The sequence below is a fragment of the Cebus imitator genome, unplaced genomic scaffold (genome assembly GCF_001604975.1).
Source record: "Cebus imitator isolate Cc_AM_T3 unplaced genomic scaffold, Cebus_imitator-1.0 Scaffold39, whole genome shotgun sequence".
NCBI classification, from domain to species: domain Eukaryota; kingdom Metazoa; phylum Chordata; class Mammalia; order Primates; family Cebidae; genus Cebus; species Cebus imitator.
Genome location: NW_016107354.1, coordinates 7235698 through 7254116, shown reverse-complemented (window position 1 = coordinate 7254116; position 18419 = coordinate 7235698). Strand labels below are relative to the sequence as shown.

General features: G+C 49.7%; 1 protein-coding gene across 1 annotated transcript in view; it reads left to right on the top strand.

Moving 5' to 3' along the window:
• ABCC8 (ATP binding cassette subfamily C member 8) overlaps nt 1-18419 on the top strand; it is an 83476-nt gene that overhangs the window by 50826 nt on the left and 14231 nt on the right. Inside the window, 8 exon segments of the mRNA XM_037737524.1 lie at nt 8652-8684; nt 10598-10633; nt 11641-11739; nt 12747-12831; nt 13474-13554; nt 15109-15246; nt 17181-17306; nt 18199-18298. Coding sequence (XP_037593452.1) covers nt 8652-8684; nt 10598-10633; nt 11641-11739; nt 12747-12831; nt 13474-13554; nt 15109-15246; nt 17181-17306; nt 18199-18298 — 698 coding nt within the window.

Here is an 18419-nt window from a genome sequence, read left to right as displayed (position 1 = left end):
GCTGGGCGTGGTGGCTCACGCCTGTAATCATAGCACTTTGGGAGGCCGAGGCGGGCAGATCATGAGGTCAAGAGATTGAGCCCATCCTGGCCAACATGGTGAAACCCCATCTCTACTAAAAGTACAAAAAATTAGCCGGGCGTGGTGGTATGTGCCTGTAGTCCCAGTTACTTGGGAGGCTGAGGCAGGAGAATCGCCTGAAACCAGAAAACAGAAGTTACAGTGAGCTGGGATCGCGCCACTGCACTCAAGCCTGGCGATAGAGACAGACTCTGTCTCCAAAAAATAATAATAGTAATAAAAATAAAATAAAATAAGATTCATGTAAAATAAAACCCTTTAAAAAGGTAAGAAAATAGGAGCTGAGAAATGAAGAGAGTAAAAAGATGTTCAGAAACCCGGGCGGATGACAACTACAGCCAGCTCTGTGCCCTCCCGTAGCCAAGGGAAAAAGGGATCTTTGGTCTTTGTAGCACTTATTTAGGAATAAAAGTTGCAGCCAATCAGTGGAAGGGCAAGCTTTCCCTGCCTATCATTTCTAGGGGAAAATTATTCAAGGTGTCAGGTGTTTCATAAGCATGAATGCAGAACCGAGCAGGGAGAAAGACTTTAGGCCCAATGTCTGAGTATCAGTATGCACCCCCATTTCTTGCATTTCTAAGATGTCCCTGAATCGTGTACCCAAAAGGTGACAAATGTCCCTCCTCAGTGGGGCTATGGGCTGGCATAGCCCCTTGGGTTTCCCATCACCTACCATGGGGGACTGTGATGTCTTCGTGGGCAGAGGGGTCTTTGCCTCCATTTGCCATCTTACTTGGGAGATTTCTCAACATATCCTGGCTGGGAAGGTCCAGGTATTAGGTTTGAGATCATTTTGTCTTATTCCGACTGCATCTTCAGCTTTTGGAGGGAGGAGCCCTTTCTGTTGTCTGACTGCATGTCTACAGCAAGAAGACAAGAGTCCCCAGTGCACTGTGAGCTGAAGAAAGTAACCAGTATTTATCGGGCACCTGCTATGGACCGTGCCCTTTGCTAAGTGCATTGTCAACATGATCTCATCAAGCCTCCTACTAAGTTTAGGAGGGGAGTGTTGTTACCTCATTTCACAGAAGCAGAAACGGAGGCTCAGAGAGGTTGGGTGACTTCCTGGTCAGTGTCTGGAGCAGAGACTCTGCCCATGTTCTTTCCCTCAAGCCTGGCCACTGCTGGGCACCCAGGGCCTAATCCTAAGGGGTATTGTCCAAGCTCCATGTAGCGGTCAGGCTGGATCTGGGCACTCTTCCAGGGCAGGGCTTTTCCAGAATGATTGCAGGGCTCAGAGACTGGAGCTGCCTCTGCCTTCCCCTGCTCAGCATGGATGTCAAAACCCACTCTGAACCTGGTCCCTTTGCCCTGCTTTCTTTACCTCCTCCCCCACCCTCTTGCCCTCATGTGGCATCGTGCCAGCCTCAGCACCTCTCCTTGTCCTCTGCAGATGCAGCAGGCATGACTGGCAGGGGCTCAGCTCTGCCTTGCCTCGGGCCCCATCTCTTCTCCAAGCTGTGCCAACCCTAAGGGTCTGACTGCTGCCATCTCTCTCTTTGGAAGCCTCTGCCCCAACCCAGGGAACACAAGGAGCCTCTCCAGAGCAAAAGACCCTAAGCACTTCTATTTTTTAATTTTATTTTGGGTTCTGGGATACATGTGCAGAGTGTGCAGGTCTGTTACATAGGTATACCTGTGCCATGGTGGTTTGCTGCACCTATCAACCCATCATCTAGGTTTTAAGCCCCTCATTCGTTAGGTATTTGTCCTAATGCTCTCCCTCCCCTTGCCCCCAACCCCCGACAGACCCAGTGTATGATGCTTGCCTCCCTATGTCCATGTGTTCTCATTGTTCAACTCCCACTTATGAGTGAGAACATGTGGCATTTGGTTTTCTGTTCCTGCCTAAGCAATTCTTACAGGCCAGACACTTCACCATCACAGTCAGTCTGCACCAAACTCTGTGCAGTAGATATTATTATATCTTCATTTATCAGATAAGGAAACTGAGGTGAAGCAAGTTGCCTAAGGCCACCCAGCTGTTAAACGGCAGAAGTGGGATGTGCACCTGGGTGCTCAAGTGCATGGGTTTCCCACCATGTGCTCAAAGAGAAGGGCACAAGAGTATCATGAAGAAAGCGTAGCTAGCCTGATAGTCCAAAGGCCAGCAGCCGCTGTGGCCGTGACTCACACACACCTGCCTCCTCCCAGAGCCATCGCGTGGGTCCTCACAACTCTGTCCTCATCAACACTTACTCTCCAACAGGCAGCCCAGGTCCCAGCTCCCGGCTCTGTTCGAGGCTTGCAGAGGAGCAGTAGCGAAAAGGGTCTCGTTTCTTCAGGATCCTTTTTTGCTTTCCTGCCCGATCCAGCTTCCCTGTCAAGCATAGTGAAGTACATATGTTAGCTTGCAGCCAACCCTGGGAAGTCATGAGAATTTGCTCCCAACTCAACTCATGCTCCAGTGTCCACAGTGACTTATTCACTCACCCAGTTGAGAGTCTAGTGTGTGCTAGGCCATGTGACAGCAACAGGAGTGCCAAGGCGACTAAGACATGGCCCTGCTTTTAAGGGAGGCGAGAGGAGTCCCGGGCCTTAGAAGAGCACAGAGGAACCACAATTGACACTACAGTCAAGGAGAGGAGGCTCACTGTGGATGTGGTATTTGAGGATGAGTGTGGTTTCATCAGGCAGAAAAGGCAGGGGTGGGAGAGGGAGGTGTTCCAGGCAGGGGTGACGGTGTGGGCAAAGGCTTGCTGATATTAAAGAACATGGTTCTGTGCGCCTGCAGTACTGGTTGCATGGGGTGCATTATGAGAGACGGGACTGAAGAAGTCAACTTGTACTAGGTCTGAGAGGTGAGATTTAGCCCAAAGGCTGCAAAAGAACCATGTTTGTGGTAAAGGATGATGGACTGGGGAAACAGAGTAAGAGACAGACAGAAAGACGGTAGGAATGGAGGCATTAGCAAATAATCAAAATACAGCGTCAGGAGTGCATGAATACTATTTGCTCATTCCAAATATTGATGGAGAAGAGAAGTAGCTAAATAGTAGGTTAGGAAAAAGCTTGGGCAAATGCATGTGGAAATGAGACAGATGTCAAGATGCATTGTAATGGCAGCCTCTTAAAGGCCTTAAGGTGTTCCTGGTTCACTCATTTCACAAATGAATTCATTTAGCAAAAGCACTATGGATATAGTACCTACCTATGGGAGGTAAGATGTAGCCCAAATGCTGCAAAAGAATCATGCTTGTGACAAATGATGGATTAGGGAGAGAGAAAAAGAGACAGACCGACAAACTATAGGAAGGCAGGCCAGTCTGGAGCTCCTTATAGTGGCTAGGAGGAGGAGGAGGAGTCCAGGCAGATATGACTCAGTTGGCTTCATCTGCTGTTTGTCTCTCAGAATCTGGACATGTACATGTACACTGCTCTGGCTGGCCCACCTACGCTGAGCATTGAGTTAAGTGTGGGGGCTGTGTGTTGAGTGTCCCCCTCCATTATTGGTAGGAGCTCCATAGCTCTGATATTGGGCCCCAGGTCTGCAGGGAGAAAATGTGCTTGCAAAGAGAGCTAAAAGCAAAACAGCCTTTGACCTGGCAAGCCCTCTCAAGTCTGCGTGTCTACAGCCAGAGGTGAGGGTGATGCCAGGCTGCTCAGATGCTTTTCAGCCATACCCAGGCCATGACCTGGTGACCAGGCAGCCAGAAAGAGTTCCAGGAGGCACAGGGCAGGAAGCTGGGGGATTAGGAGGCGCAGAATGGAGAATGCTCTGGGGAGGTGGGTGCTTTGTTGGTACCATTGTTTATTCCTCCAGTGACCGCAGGAGCAGTATGGCTGCACTCACAGGCTCTGGAGCCAAGCTGCCTGGGTCCACGTTTGGTCTTTGTGCTTTGGAAAATTTCATAACCTTTCTCTACCGGTTTCCCTTATTACCCGTGAGATTGATGTGAGGATTAACCTAGCATGTAGTAAATATCCTATAAATATTATTATCCAACAGCATACTACTTCTTTGCCAGGAACAAAATTCCCCTATGACTCTTTAAATGTACTCCAGCCTGTCTCCTGGGAAAGATTCTTGAGAGCTCCCCTGGGGACAGGGACCGTATTTTATTTGTCTCACTGTATCCATAGTGCTTTTAGCTAAACAAATTCATTTGCTAAATGAACGAACCAGAAGCAACTTTAGACCTTCAAGAGGCTGCCGTTATAATGCATCTTGACATCTCTCTCTTTTCCACATGCTTTGTCAGAGCTGTTTCCTCACCCAGTATTTCTTCTCCATCAATATTTGGAATGAGCAAATACTGTGAGTGCATACTTCACATGGTATTATGATTATTTGCTAATGCGTCTGTCTCCTCCATGACTGTGAGCTCCTTGAGGGATTATTCCGTGTTGTACCCCAGGTGCCCTGTAGAGATGTGTATTTTGTGAACTATTCTGTGTAGGCTGCAAAGGAAAAGGCCTGGCACTGCCTTTGGGGAGCTCACTCTCCCAGAGTGGACAGAGGTGTGCAGACAGAGCCACAGGGCGAGCGTGAAGCGTCCATCTGCCAAGGTCCTGCCGATGCAGCCCTGAGCTGGTCCCTCGCGTCAGCAGCCTGGCTCCTGGTCTCAGAGGGAACTGTGTGGTTCCCAAGCATTTGCTTTAGGAAGAATCACCTGCCCCTCCCTGGCTCTCTGCTTTAAGAAACTGTCAACCTGGGAATTTGCAAACTGTCTCTTTAATCTTTAAGAGGTAAATGTTTTGGTAAAAAGTCAGTATTAGCAGATACACTCTGGTGAAATTCTTTTCCTGGAAATACAGAATAGGGCTATTCATATCCAGAGTAGAATGACTGTAAATGCCCCCAGGGGGTCAGCAGAAACCAAGGCCCTGAGGGTAGGATCAGGGTGGGGAAGAGGCTTCCCTATGGGGAGCTGCACATCCAGTCTCACTGGAGCTCCCTGCTGTAACGCTGTTGCCTGTGCTGGTTAGGGTGGATGCTGCCTGCCCAGGGCCCTGATTCCCCAGGAAGAAAGAAACAGGCTTCGCTCAGGACGGCCCTGGTCCCATCTGCCTTTACAATTCCTGGAGCCTTTGGGAAGCTGGAAGTGAAGGGCTCAAGTGTACCTGGGTTTCCTGGAGGAGGCAGGTGTGGCAAGACAGCTGACAGACAGCAGAAGGGATGCTGTGTGGAAGTCACCAGCCAGGCGTGGGACCCAGATGACCCTGGCTGTCCCTGGCTGAAGTCCTGATGCTACCACTTGCTAGCTCTGTGACCTTAAGCAGGTTGCTTCACCTCTCTGAGATAGTTTCCTTGTCTGGACAATGAGTAAAACCCTACCTTTCCTCTCTCAGAGATTTGGCATTGGAACCCAGTGACATCAATTGGAAAGGACGCTGTGGGTGAAAGGTAACCTTGCAGGACAGCAACAAGCCTGTCTGGGCAGGAGGAATGGGCTGTGGAGCTCTGTATATCCTAGCTCACTCTTCGCGCCTCAGTTTCCACTTCGCTTTTTATTTATTGCCAGGGTCTTAAATGAGTGTTGGGGGTATTCGATTCTCCCTCTGCCTGTACTTTTGGGGCCAAGCACTGAGCTGAAAAAACAATTCCTCCTAGTTCTCCAAGCCTACAACCTGCCCTCTAACCAACTGTGAGCTGTAATACATTCTCCCAATGTCACTGTGAGATTTGCACCTTCACCCCCGTTTTATAGGCCAGGAAACAGAGGCTCCTCCAAGTAAAGTGGCTTGCCTCAGATTTCACAGCCAGTGAGTGGAAAAGCCTCTGGGATTCAAACATCAGAGCCCATATTTTTCCTGCTTCTCCTCATGCCGATTATCATATGCTGCCTCTTCCTTTAGCCTACAGTTCCCTCCCTCCACCTCCACCGTCTTATCCTTCCCACTCTTCAAGGTTTAGTTCAGCTATGACTTCTATGAGGCTCTACTCATTTTCTCAGGTTTCTTCCTCCTCCAAATTTCTTTTAAAAATTATGCTCTTTTCTCTGATTCTGATAGAATGCACACACATTACATTAGAAAAGACACACAAGCATATAGAAGATAAAAACCACCTAATATTCCATCACCCAGGAGCTTCCCGTTTTTCCTTCACGCATTTGCATAGCATTTGTGTATACTTTTCCCCAAAAGTTCTCTGATACTTTGCCCTACTTTTCTTTTGGCCCTCATAACCTCCTGACTTCGGTACCTGTCTGATTTGCCCTACCAGAGTGTGAGCCCCTGGAGGGCAGCCTCTGCGCCCTGATTCAGGTTGCCACACATACGCCAGGTCCTAGAGGGCTGGAGGGAAGGACGTGGGGTTGGGGAACTGGGAGGCTCAGGCTTTCAGCTGTGTGCTTCGTCTGCAGAGTTCAGGCAGAGGAGGAATCGAATGCCCCCCCAGCACTCTTGTAAGGACCCCAGCAATGAGTGAGAGAAGTGCCTGCCGGACATACCATTCTTTATTTCTCAGCTTCAAACAGATACAAAGCTTTGGGGAGGCTCATTGGAAGAGGCTGGGGGCTACACTGGAAAGAGAACTTGGCTTCACACCCCAGCTTCCCCTCTTCCTAGCTCTGTCACATTTGTAAACTCTTAGTCTCAGTTTCCTCATCTGTAAAATGGGGATAGGGTTTGTAGGGTTGCAAAGATGAGATGATGAGTTGTTTGCAAACAACTTCTCACAGTGCACAGGGAAGGACAGCTATGAGAGCCAGTCCCTCCCTTCCTTCTCAAAAGATTAATATATATGTTACCAACCTCCATTCATTATATAGCTCTGTCATGTGCTAAGCACCATGGGGGCTGTTCTTCCTGCCTTAAAATCCCACTGGGGATGAAAAAATTAGGAGCTGATTAGAGAGGAAGGTAGTCCATTATGAGGGCTAATTGAGTGTGCAGACAATGTTGCAAACTGAGTTAGGGCTGGGAGAGCTTATTGTGTGCTGGGGTCCTCGGAGATTCCACAGATGCATTAAACAACCACCTCCTACTCTGGAAGTAGTCACATCAGGGAGACTCCAGAGATAAGCTTATCTGGGATGTGGCTGCAGAGCTGGAATTTGTAAGCTTTGGGTTTTTATGTCTCATGTTACCAGCTTGTCTGTAAATTGTGAATTATAGCAATCTCATGGTGAGGGAATGTGAAGTTTGATTGGATTAAGAGAATGAAATGAGACCACAAAGATGAGAGGACAGGAAAAGAGCGGACTGGGGACTACATATCCATCAGAATCTCCATTCAGTCCTGCCCCTCAGCAGGAGGGGGACTTCATCAGACTCATTTCCATCCTTGATTTTGTCCATGCTGGTTCTCCGGACAAGGGGCATATATCAGAGCTATGGCATGGAAAATTACAGGGGAGGTAATGTAGCATGAACTTTGGAATCAGAGCTATTTTCCCCACTCCTTGCTAGCTGAGTGACTTTGGGCAAGTTACTTAGCCTTTCTCAGAGCCTCACTTTCTTCATCTGTAAAGTGAGGGCAATCAAAATAAACCTCCTTCATATGGTTATTTTGAACTTTAAAAGAGACAATACCAGCTGGGTGCGGTGGCTCACTGCTGTAATCCCAGTGTTTTGGGAGGCCAGAGCTGGAGGATCGCTTGAGCCCAGGAGTTCAAGACCAGCCTGGGCAACATAGGGAGACCCCTGTCTCTACAAAAAAAATACAAAACTTAGGCATGGTGGCACATGCCTGTAATCCCAGTTATTCAAGGGGCTAAGGCAGAAGGATCGCTTGAGCCCAGGAGGTGGAGGTTGCAGTGAGCTGAGATCACACCACTGTACTCCAGCCTGGGCAATGGGTCTTAAAAAACAAAAAAAAGAAAGAAAGAAAAGAAAATACTACTATGGTGGTGCTTATAAAAGTTCAATAAATTTTAGTTGTTTTTAGTATTATTAAAGTAAGAGCTGTACGATCTGTATTTTCCAAATGTCCATGTCAGAAGTATACATTTCATCGGCAAGGGGCTGCTTCTGGAAGGTTGGGAGGTGTCCTGGGGAGAGGATACAGCGCTGGCAAAATTGGCACCACAATTCAGGTCACCTCACTCAGTGTTGTTGTTTTTTTAAGTTACCATAATCCATAGTATGAAAGGCATTTGACATCACAGTCCACTATATTTATGCATTTATAAACAAGAAAAAAAAAATCATAAAAAATACAGTACCCCATGCAGTAGACACTGATTTCATCTATTGTTTTTTTTTTTTTTTTTCCTCTAATGCACTTGCAGCCTACTGATTTCAGACCCAATGATTGGGTCCCTAACCACGGTTTGGAAAACACTATAAGAAATGATTGTGTCCTTTCGCTTTCCCTCTCTGAGATTGCATTTTCCAGCTATGAAATGCTTTTGATGCTCAGCCAGCTTCACTGCTGCTCTGAGTCAATGCCAGGAACACTTGACTTAGCACATGTTATTTGGAGGGTGCCCATCCAGGTGTTGTGGGAGGGACAGAGACTGAGAAGAGTGCTTTCGGACCCCACCGAGGCCATTTGGAAACCCTGGGAAGGGGTGGGAGGGTGGGAGGGGTAGAGATTGCCTCTCCCCTAAGACCCAGCGTGATGGAAGGTCAATGGGGTGGGGACTAACTGGTGTTGGTCTTTCCCATTTGTGCCCCAGCAGCCTTCCTGACAGCGAGACAGGAGAGGACCCCAGGTACATCCTTGGGACTGGGTGAGAAGTGGGTCCCAACAAAGGGAAGGGGCAGGGTGGGGGCAGGGGGCTTGTGGATGGGGAATGCTGAGTATAGATTTAGTGGTGTACAGCTTACGTACTTTCAGAGACATAAGACTAAGGCCCGCATTCTCAATGAGCAAAATTTGGTTCTTGAGGGCAGAAAACACTTAGACGTTGCAATGCTTTGTGGCTGTCCAAAGTACCAAACAGATATCAGTGTATCTGTGGTGCTAAAAGTTCATGGTAGACGGAGTCAGAAAATAGATTAGCGGTTGCCAGGGGCTGGTGGGAGAAAGAGGGAAGGGAGAGTGACTGCTATTGTGTATGGGATTTCTTTTAGGGAAGATAAAATGTTTTGGAATTACATAGTGGTGATAGTTGTACAACCTTGTCAACGTACTTTTAGTTTCAGAGGTTTCCTAAACCTCTGAAATGTTTTTATTTTTAAGTGACAGGAAAGGCTGGGCACGATGGCTAACGCCTGTAATCCCACCACTCTGGGAGGCCAAGGCAGGCGGATCACCTGAGGTCGGGAGTTCGAGACCAGCCTGACCAACATGGAGAAACCCCGTCTCTACTAAAAACACAAAAAATAATTAGCCGGGTGTGGTGGCAAATGCCTGTAATCCCAGCTGCTCGGGAGGCTGAGGCAGGAAAATCACTTGAACCCAGGAGGCGGAGGTTGCATTGAGCCAAGATCGTGTCATTACACTGCAACCTGGGCAACAAGAGGGAAACTCCATCTCAAAAAAAAAAAAGTGACAGGAGAGACAGAAAAAATATATCTAAAAAGGCTCTAGGGCTGGTAATGGAAAAGAAAGTTCAGAAACATGACTGCAAGAAAAGGAGATGGGTATCCCTCAGGCCAGACAGAAAGTTCAGTCTTGTTGCTTTGTGTTCAATGAGCAAATCTAAAAAATCCAAGTGAATTGATTAATGAGACTCTGAATCCCTCAAAACCTTCCCTCCCCTCACCTCTCCTAAGAACATTTGAGACACCTTAGGGGTGGTATGAAGTCAAGATGGGGAAGGTTGGCTCAGCTTTGTAAATAAGTTTAAGCCTTCGGCCTTCACTCTGCAACAGCAAAGAGGCTTCACTTTGCTACATTTTCTCTGCCCTTTCTCCCTCCTTGTCCCCAAGTGTCAGTATGTGATGACAGGCTCATCTTCTGTAACGGTAGTGACCGTATTTCTTGAGCCAAAAATCAGACCTCATGGCATGTGACAAGTTCACGTGTGTGGATAAGAAGAGAGTGACAGAATATTTGACACGGGAGTAGCTTGGGCAGTTCAGGGCACGTGGCACTGCACCTGACATCTTCCCTGGCAGATCCCCCATATTCCGTGGTCGTCTTCTGATAGGGCCACATGGGGCTGCAGATCATGCCTGGAGCCCTTTGCAGCTCCACGGCTGTGAGTTCCCACCCCCAGAGTGCAGGCGCTGGTGTCATCCTGCCCAGCCTGGCCTGACTCTGTCCAGAGCGCTCCCTGCCCCAGCTGTTTGTGCAGCCATACCAGCCTCGACCTCAGCTTGTTCATTCCAACCCGAATGCAGAGGCTGGGTCTGGAGGAGCCACATATTGGGCTTCATACTCCCTGACCTGGCAAGTTTCCCCCGAGAGCCTGCACCAGAGGTACCTCTCCCCATTCGTACTCTTAACTGGGCCCTTCAGGGCCCTCCCCAACACACCCACGTGGTCAGGAAGCAGAGGCTTCCCCAAGATGGCCCTCCCCTACTCTCCACACCTCTCTCTGCAGCATGTGTGGCTGTAGACTGGGTCCCGGGGATTGTAAAGGCATGCTCACGTTCGGTTTGAGGGAGTTCAGAATCTTCCTGGAGGTCATGGTTCACCCCCATGAGAGCTCAGTGTGCCTTTCCTCCTCTGCTGCAGCCCAGAGCGGGAGACAGCGACCGACTCGGATATCAGGTACCACGTCCAGTGAACATTGCCCTCCAAGGTCAGCTCCCTCCAAGGCGCTTTCAGGCCTGAGGGAGCCACGTCACCCTGGAGGGCAGCCCCCAGGGCCCAGTCCCAGTGTGGGGGGAGGCCAGGAGGGTTCCGGGCTCCACCAGGTAGATTAGGAGCTGCCCCTGCTTCTATGCATCCACTTACTCCCTTCACGCAAGATCATTTTATCTGAAAGTCTCTTTTTTTTTTCTTTTCATCTTCTTAAAAACCACATTACGGCCAGGCACGGTGGCTCATGCCTGTAATCCCAGCACTTTGGGAGGTCGAGGTGAGCGGATCACCTGAGGTCAAGAGTTCAAGACCAACCTGGCAAACATGGCAAAACCCCATTTCTACTAAAAATGCAAAATTTAGCCAGGCATGGTAGTGCGTGCCTTGTAATCCCTGCTACTCAGCAGGCTGAGACAGGAGAATCACTTGAACCCAGTAGGGGGAGGTTGCAGTGAGCCTCTCATGCCACCGTGCTCCAGCCTAGGTGATAGAGCAAGACTCCGTCTCAAAAAAAAAAAGAAAAAAAAAAAATCACACAAAAGGTGGCTTCCTTGCCTCTGCTAAAAAAAAAAAAAAAAAAAAAAAAAGTTATTTCATTTGGAGAATTACCTGCTGACTTCAAAGTCCAGTGGTTTGAGGGCTACCCAAAGAGGGAGGAAGAAAAGAGTTGAGTGTTCTCTTGGTTTGGTCACACTTTGGGGCACCTCCCTGACTAAGGAACAACAGACTGCAGGACTGGGGCAGGCTGGGTGTAGGGCCGGGAGGGAATGAGGTCCTGTTGCCCCAGTCAGCTGAGACCGGACCTCTCAAACCTGCCTGGAGGAAGGCGAGGCCACGCTAAACAACTGCACCTCCCTGTTGGCACTGCCCCCACCCCCTTGCCCCAGTCAGAGCCATCAGCTTGACAACTGCCTCTGAGAAGAAGCCCCTGAGAATGCCTCCTGCACCCCCTACTCCCTCCCTGCCTTTTCCAGGAAGAGAGGCCCGGTGGCCTATGCCTCTCAGAAACCATGGCTGCTGAATGCCACTGTGGAGGAGAACATCATCTTTGAGGGTCCCTTCAACAAACAACGGTAAAAGCCTGTCGGAAGGAGGTGGGATGGGGGAGGGGAGGAACTGTTTCTGGCCAGCCTACCCAAGTTCCGGGGCCCCCTCCATAGATCACCCACGCACAGGCACTTCTCTGCACTCCAGCCTCTCCATATGGTGCACCTGGAGAGGGGCCAGGTGTGCCTGAGCTTTGGGCGGTCCAGCTCCCAGAGGGGAGAGGGCAGGAGCGGAGGAAAGGGAGAGAGCCCTGCCGCCTTTTCTCTAGCTGGTGCGAGGGCTGGCCAGCTCTCTGCGAGTCTCCATTCGTGTGGCCCCTGCACTGTTTTCCCTCCAATGATAATAGTTAGATAATAGCATTGATTGAACTCTTACCACATACCAGGCACAGTGCCGAGCTCTTTGTACATGGAATTCCCTCTCATGCTTACAACAACCTCAGCAGGTAGGTGCTATTATTATTCCCACTCTGCAGTTGAAGAACCAAGTCTCAGAAAGGTTAAATAACTTGCCAGAGGCCATCCAGCCAGTAAGTGACCAAGATGGGTCTCACATCCAAAGCTGCCTAACACCTAAGTATATGCTTGTCACCAGGATACTCTGATGCCTCCATGAACTCTGGCTGGCACCTGCCCAGGCTAAGGGCTGGCCGGGGAAGTGTGAGAGGAACAGGCTGGGTAAATATTTGCCCAGCCATCATCATTACCGCCGAAACCAACCAGCAGTGATTTTCCCTACCAGTGCCCCACGCATGGGCTCCAGCCGCAGCTTTTCCCACTGCACACTGATCGCGAGCGCCCTTTCATCACTGACTCTGCATATTTGCTCCCATCCGACTCCATCCTTCAACCTGCCCCAACGCTGTGTGAAGTGCTGACCTCAGCTCTTTGCAAGCTCACATGGTGTTTGCTTGCACCCAAGCGGGAGGCCCATTAAAGCCATTGCTCACCCTGGGCACAGCTCCCCAGAGACTAATGACCCTCTGTAAATGACCAGGCTGACCAGCTGCATTCCCTGCCTCTACCCATGCCAGGTACAAGATGGTCATTGAAGCCTGCTCTCTGCAGCCAGACATCGACATCCTGCCCCATGGAGACCAGACCCAGATTGGGGAACGGGTTAGTAGCAGCCTCTGAGGGGTTTTCTCAAAGCCAGGACCCCCAACCTACCATGCCCTGAGACCCTACTCGGGGAGAGTGGGTAACTAGGAAATAGCAGATGGTGAAGGCTGAAGAGTTGCCTACAGTAAGGTCAAACGTGATGTCCTTAATGAAGTCCTTTGACAGGTTTTCAGTCCTGCTCGGTGGGCAAGGTCAGCTTAGCACCCTCCCAGGCTGGGGATCTTCTCCATTTGTGCCCTAGGTATATACTGAGAGCCTACACAACACTGTGCTCAGCCCGGGTTAAATTGTTCCTGTTCATCCTCTGATGGGGTCCCCTCCACAAGCTTAGACAAATAGGATCCTCTTATGACTGTCCTCCTTGAGTGTGATTTAAATCCCTACTGCCTCTGTCTTGGTTTGTACTGGTCAGATGGTCCCTAGCACCTGCACAGTGAATCTTTAAAGACTTGGGGATCATGCTGCCCTCTTCCGAATTCAGTAAACATGTGCAAGTTCCTTCTCTCTGCAAGGCGAGAAGTGGGTAAGCAAGTGGACAGAGCCGGGCCTCTGTCCCAAAGAGCTCACAGTCCAGTAAGGGCCAGAACAGTGTCCCCTGAATGGCTGAGGGCATGATCTGTTCCTCCTCTTTGGTGACAGGGCATCAACCTGTCTGGTGGTCAGCGCCAGCGAATCAGTGTGGCCCGAGCCCTCTACCAGCACGCCAACGTTGTCTTCTTGGTGAGTGCCCCAGCTGGCAGTTCCCTTGGGGGTCCTGGTCTCTGGCTGCTGCCCAGGATTAACTGCCCACCCATACCTCCCCCACCACCCCCACCGCCCCCACCATCATCCAACAATCTTCCTCTCCAGGAGTAAACCTCTCCTGCCAAAGATATTGCCTAATCATCCTAGTGATAGGGAAACTGAGGCAGGCAAGGATAGCACAAGTGACCCATTGTAGACTTCAGACTGATCTCTGCAGTAGCCAATGAGGAGAGGCAAGTTGTAGTTACCGGCTGCTTCTCTGGGACAGCCCAACTATAAGAATGGCTGATACATGGGATGTGTGCTGCCACTTCCCATCTTATGCCCAGGACAGACATTGCTAATTGTTCACAGAATTATTTTCCTTGGAACTTAACTTGGACTCAGAATCCTTCTCAACACAACACTTCAGGTAACCACTGGCCATCCAACATGAGACAACACTTTTTCTCGATCCTTGCGCTACTTCGTGTCAAGCTGTTGTGTCAGGTGTCTTGACTGACACTGAAGAATTCTAAGGCCCAGTCTTTGGCCTCAAAGATTTAGAATCTGATTAGGGAGACAGAGCTCACCCAGGGAGGGCCTGGAGGAGAGCCTCCAAGGGAGAGTCAATTAAACAGAAGGAAAGAGGGAGGCCATTTGCACAGGGGGTTGGAAGAAGAAAGCTCAAATCTCTCATTCCAGCTTTATGCTCTCCCCTCTCCCCACAACACACACATGAGTACACCTTTACTAAGGACGCTTCACAATGGGAAGATTCGTAGTCTCTGTTACCATCTGACACGTGCATAGCATTCTACAATGCATTGGCATATTCGCAATCTTTCATGAGATTTAAATAACTCTGTTAGAGAAAAGTGAGGTAGACGTTTATCCTAGCAAACATTTAATGAAGCATCTACTCTGTGCCAGGCATGGGCACAAGAAGTCTCAGTTCTTGGGAGTGCCATAGTCAGGAATGGACAAACAACCATTAGATCTGGCTTTGCGCCAGTGTCATGGGAATAGAGAGGAAGGAAGGGTAGGTGTGGGGGTCAGGATGGGAAGCAGGAGGAACTGCTGCTTAGGTGAGTGAAGGATAGATAGGAGTTCACCAGGCAGACAAAAGGCAGAACAGCGCTCCAGGCAGAGGAACAGCTCGGGAGAGAGCCTAGACCACAGTCCTCCTGGGAACCTGGAATGCAGAGTGCTGAGAAAGCACAGCTGCGATGTGAATCTCGAAGGGAAAGTGAGAGTTATAAAGCACCTGGAACACCAGCCCAGGGGGTTTGACTTCAGAGATGATTAGGAGCCACTGACGGTCCAGAAGTCAGTTAGTGAAGTGATTGGATCCGTTTGAGAGTGATATCTGACAACTGCCCCATTTTAGGATGAGGCAACCAAGGCCCAGAGAGTTTGGGTGAGTTGTCCAAAGCCACACACTAGCTTCAGTCCCTAGACGAGAGTTGAAAGAACTGTAATGGGTTTTATACTCATTGTCACCCCTCCCTGCCATACCTGTCCCTACCTTCTCTTCTCCCCTCTGCCCAGGATGACCCCTTCTCAGCTCTGGATATCCATCTGAGTGACCACTTGATGCAGGCTGGCATCCTTGAGCTGCTCCGGGATGACAAGAGGACAGTGGTCTTAGTGACCCACAAGCTACAGTACCTGCCCCATGCAGACTGGGTGAGGGGGAACAAGGGGTTCAGGCTATAGGGGGCAGGTCTGGGGAGGCTGTCAGGCATCTTGGCAGTAACCAATCAGTTGTCTTGGTAGTGATTGCTGAGGGCCACAAAGCATAAGAGATCAGCACTGGATGGCTTCATGCACGCTGGGCATCTCAGGGAGACCCTATACAGGCCAGGGGCTTGGTATCACCTAGACCCACAGACATTCCCCATCCTGGCCGGGGGCGCCCATGGTACACTCAAGGCTGGCACCAAGAAGTCTCAGGAATAATCAGGTGCTCCCTTCTCACCTTCTGATCCCTGCCCTTTTGATGATCCGTCCCCCGGCCATAGGGAGTGCCCATTTGGATGGAGAAGCCATCTTCCCACTCTATGACCTTCCCAGGGTAGATGGATGCAGGTTGGGATCATACGGGAAATATGGAACCAAACAATAGCGGTAGTAATTGAAACTTCAGGCTGGGCGCAGTGGCTCACACCTGTAATTTGGGCGGCCAAGGCAAGAGGATCACTTGAGCCCAGGGTTTAAGGCTGCAGTGAGCTATGATCACGCCATCGCACTCCACTCCAGCCCAGGCGGCAGGGCAAGACCCTGTCTCAGAAAATTTGAAAAAGAAAAGAAAAGAAATTTCATTATTATCAATAGAATGCAATGTTGTGAAACTCCTCATTAACTAAATTCCCATACTCTTCAGTAGATAGAAAATAATTACTTTTTGATTTATTAGAAAGCACTTAATTTTTAAGATGGAGATCATGTGACTTTTGAACCCTAGGTCATGCCTACTCTTATATAAATTTTCCTCTGAACAACAGCGAAAACTGAGGCCCTCTCTGAGCTTCAGGCCCATGCCAAATGGCTCTGCTTATCTCCCCCAAAATAAATCTTCCTTCCATGTATGATGAGAACCTCCTCCAGTATAAAAAAGACCCAGAGAAAATCTAGATTTAAATATATGTATATATATAAACAGATACAGAAGGTTTGTTTCTGAGTTTCTGTAGTGAACCTGGCAATGCCTTATAGCTCAGGACAGTCCTGAGGAACACAGAAGTGCTGGGTTCTCTGAGGTGTGAGTGACCATGACTCTTGGGCCCCTCAAACCTCAGCATAGGGAGGGAGGGGGTGAGGGCAGCAGGGGCGGGTGTCTGAATTAATGGCAGGTCTACGTGATGGTGTCATCGAGTGTTCCAAATAAAAAGTTTTATTGAGCCGGGCATGGTAGCTCATGCCTGTAATTCCAGCACCTTGGGAGGCCAAGGCAGGCAGATCTCTTAGGCCCAGGAGTTTGAGACCAGCTTAGGGAAGCATGCTGAAACCCTGTCTCTACAAAAAAAAAAACCAAAAAATTAGCCAAGTGTGGTGGTGTGCACCTGTGGTCCCAGCTACTCAGGAGGCTAAGGCAGGAGGATGGCTTGAGCCAGTAAGCAGAGGCTGCAGTGAGCTGAGATGGTGCCATTGCACTCCAGCCTGGGCAACAGAGTGAGACTCCGTCTAAAAATAAAGATTTATTGATCCCAAAGAGGCCTGGCCACACACACTTAGACCAACAGGTGCATTACTAAGCCCTGATGGAGCTTACCAGACCTGCCATTAAGAGGAGCTAAGGGTAGTGTAAATGAGCCCACTTTGTGTATGACAGCCACTGCCACAGATGGAGTCCTTATCCAGCCAGCTTGGGCAGGATGCACTAATTTGCTCCGCAAACCCAGCCACAGAATTACCCCTTAGATGCAACTGAACTCTAAGTCCTAGGAGTATATTGGTGGGAGTAGGTTATCAATACCAGCCCATTTGCAGTGGATGAGCTGAAGGCCATTTGTAGTGAGGAGAGGGATGTGTCCACCTCCATCTCAGACTCCACAATCGAAGGATGTGACCACCATTCCTCCCTAGCCAGCCCCAAATTAGGTTTGTTTATGCCTTTCCAGATCATTGCCATGAAGGATGGCACCATCCAGAGGGAGGGTACCCTCAAGGACTTCCAGAGATCTGAGTGCCAGCTCTTTGAGCACTGGAAGACCCTCATGAATCGTCAGGACCAAGAGCTGGAGAAGGTGGGTCTATCCAGGGGTGGCCAGGCAGACGCCCCTGCATGCGAAGGTTCTGCTAGAACCTGAACTCATAAAGGCCTTCCTGTCCTCACTGCCCCAGGAAGCCCCCTAAGGGACAGATGTGGGAGCTGGGCATGAACTTGCTCCTACCAGAGGAGAGCCAGTAGCTGTGCCAGGTGCCCAGGGCAGAATCAGGTGGGCACCTTCCCCTTATCCTGAGATAGTCAGATACTATTTAGTTGCAAAGTTTCAGAAAATCCACTCAAACTGGCTAAGCAAAGAAAACAAGAGGGAGTTAAGGATTTATGGACCCATGAAACCAAAAAGGCCAAGTGTGTCTCAGCTTTAAGTGTGCTGGGTCCAGGTTGTCAGTGTCATCAGAAATCTGTTTCTCCCATTTCTTGGCTCCCCTCCCCTCACATTGGCTCCATTGGCCTCATCCATGAGGCCGCCAGCGCTCTCAGGTTTACCTTCTCCCAGCTCAACAACTCTGCCAGAAAAAAGTGTCTCTTTCACAACAGTTCAGCAGAAGTTCCAGGGCTGAGTTTCATGGGTCCACTTTGGTCATGTGCCCACCCCTGAACTGTGGCCAGGGATGTGGAGTGTGAGGATTGGCCTGTCCTGGGTCATGTACCCACTTTTGGAGTCAGACCCCCCTGAATCACAGAGACTAAAAATAGGGGAAGAGTGTTTCCCCACAGGGATATGGGGGTGCTATTATCTGATGAAGGGGAAGGACTAAATCCTGGGAAGATGAAAGTGTGTCTGGCCCTCAGTTAGGGACAACCTAGAAACCTAACATTGGTCATCACCAGGGTAGTTACCCCTTAACTTCCCCCTCCCCTCACCAACCATGTACCCTGAAGACATTGGCCAGGCCACATCTGTCTTATAGGAGACTGTCACAGAGAGAAAAGCCACAGAGCCACCCCAGGGCCTACCTCGTGCCATGTCCTCGAGGGATGGCCTTCTGCAGGATGAGGAAGAGGAGGAAGGTACAGGTGATGGGACGGAGTGAAATGATGGCCTGAGGTCTGATCAGCCACAGAGACGCTAAGGTTTGGGTTTCTGGGTGTGGTGCAGTAGTGTGCCTTTGATTAAATGCCTTCCCTCTGT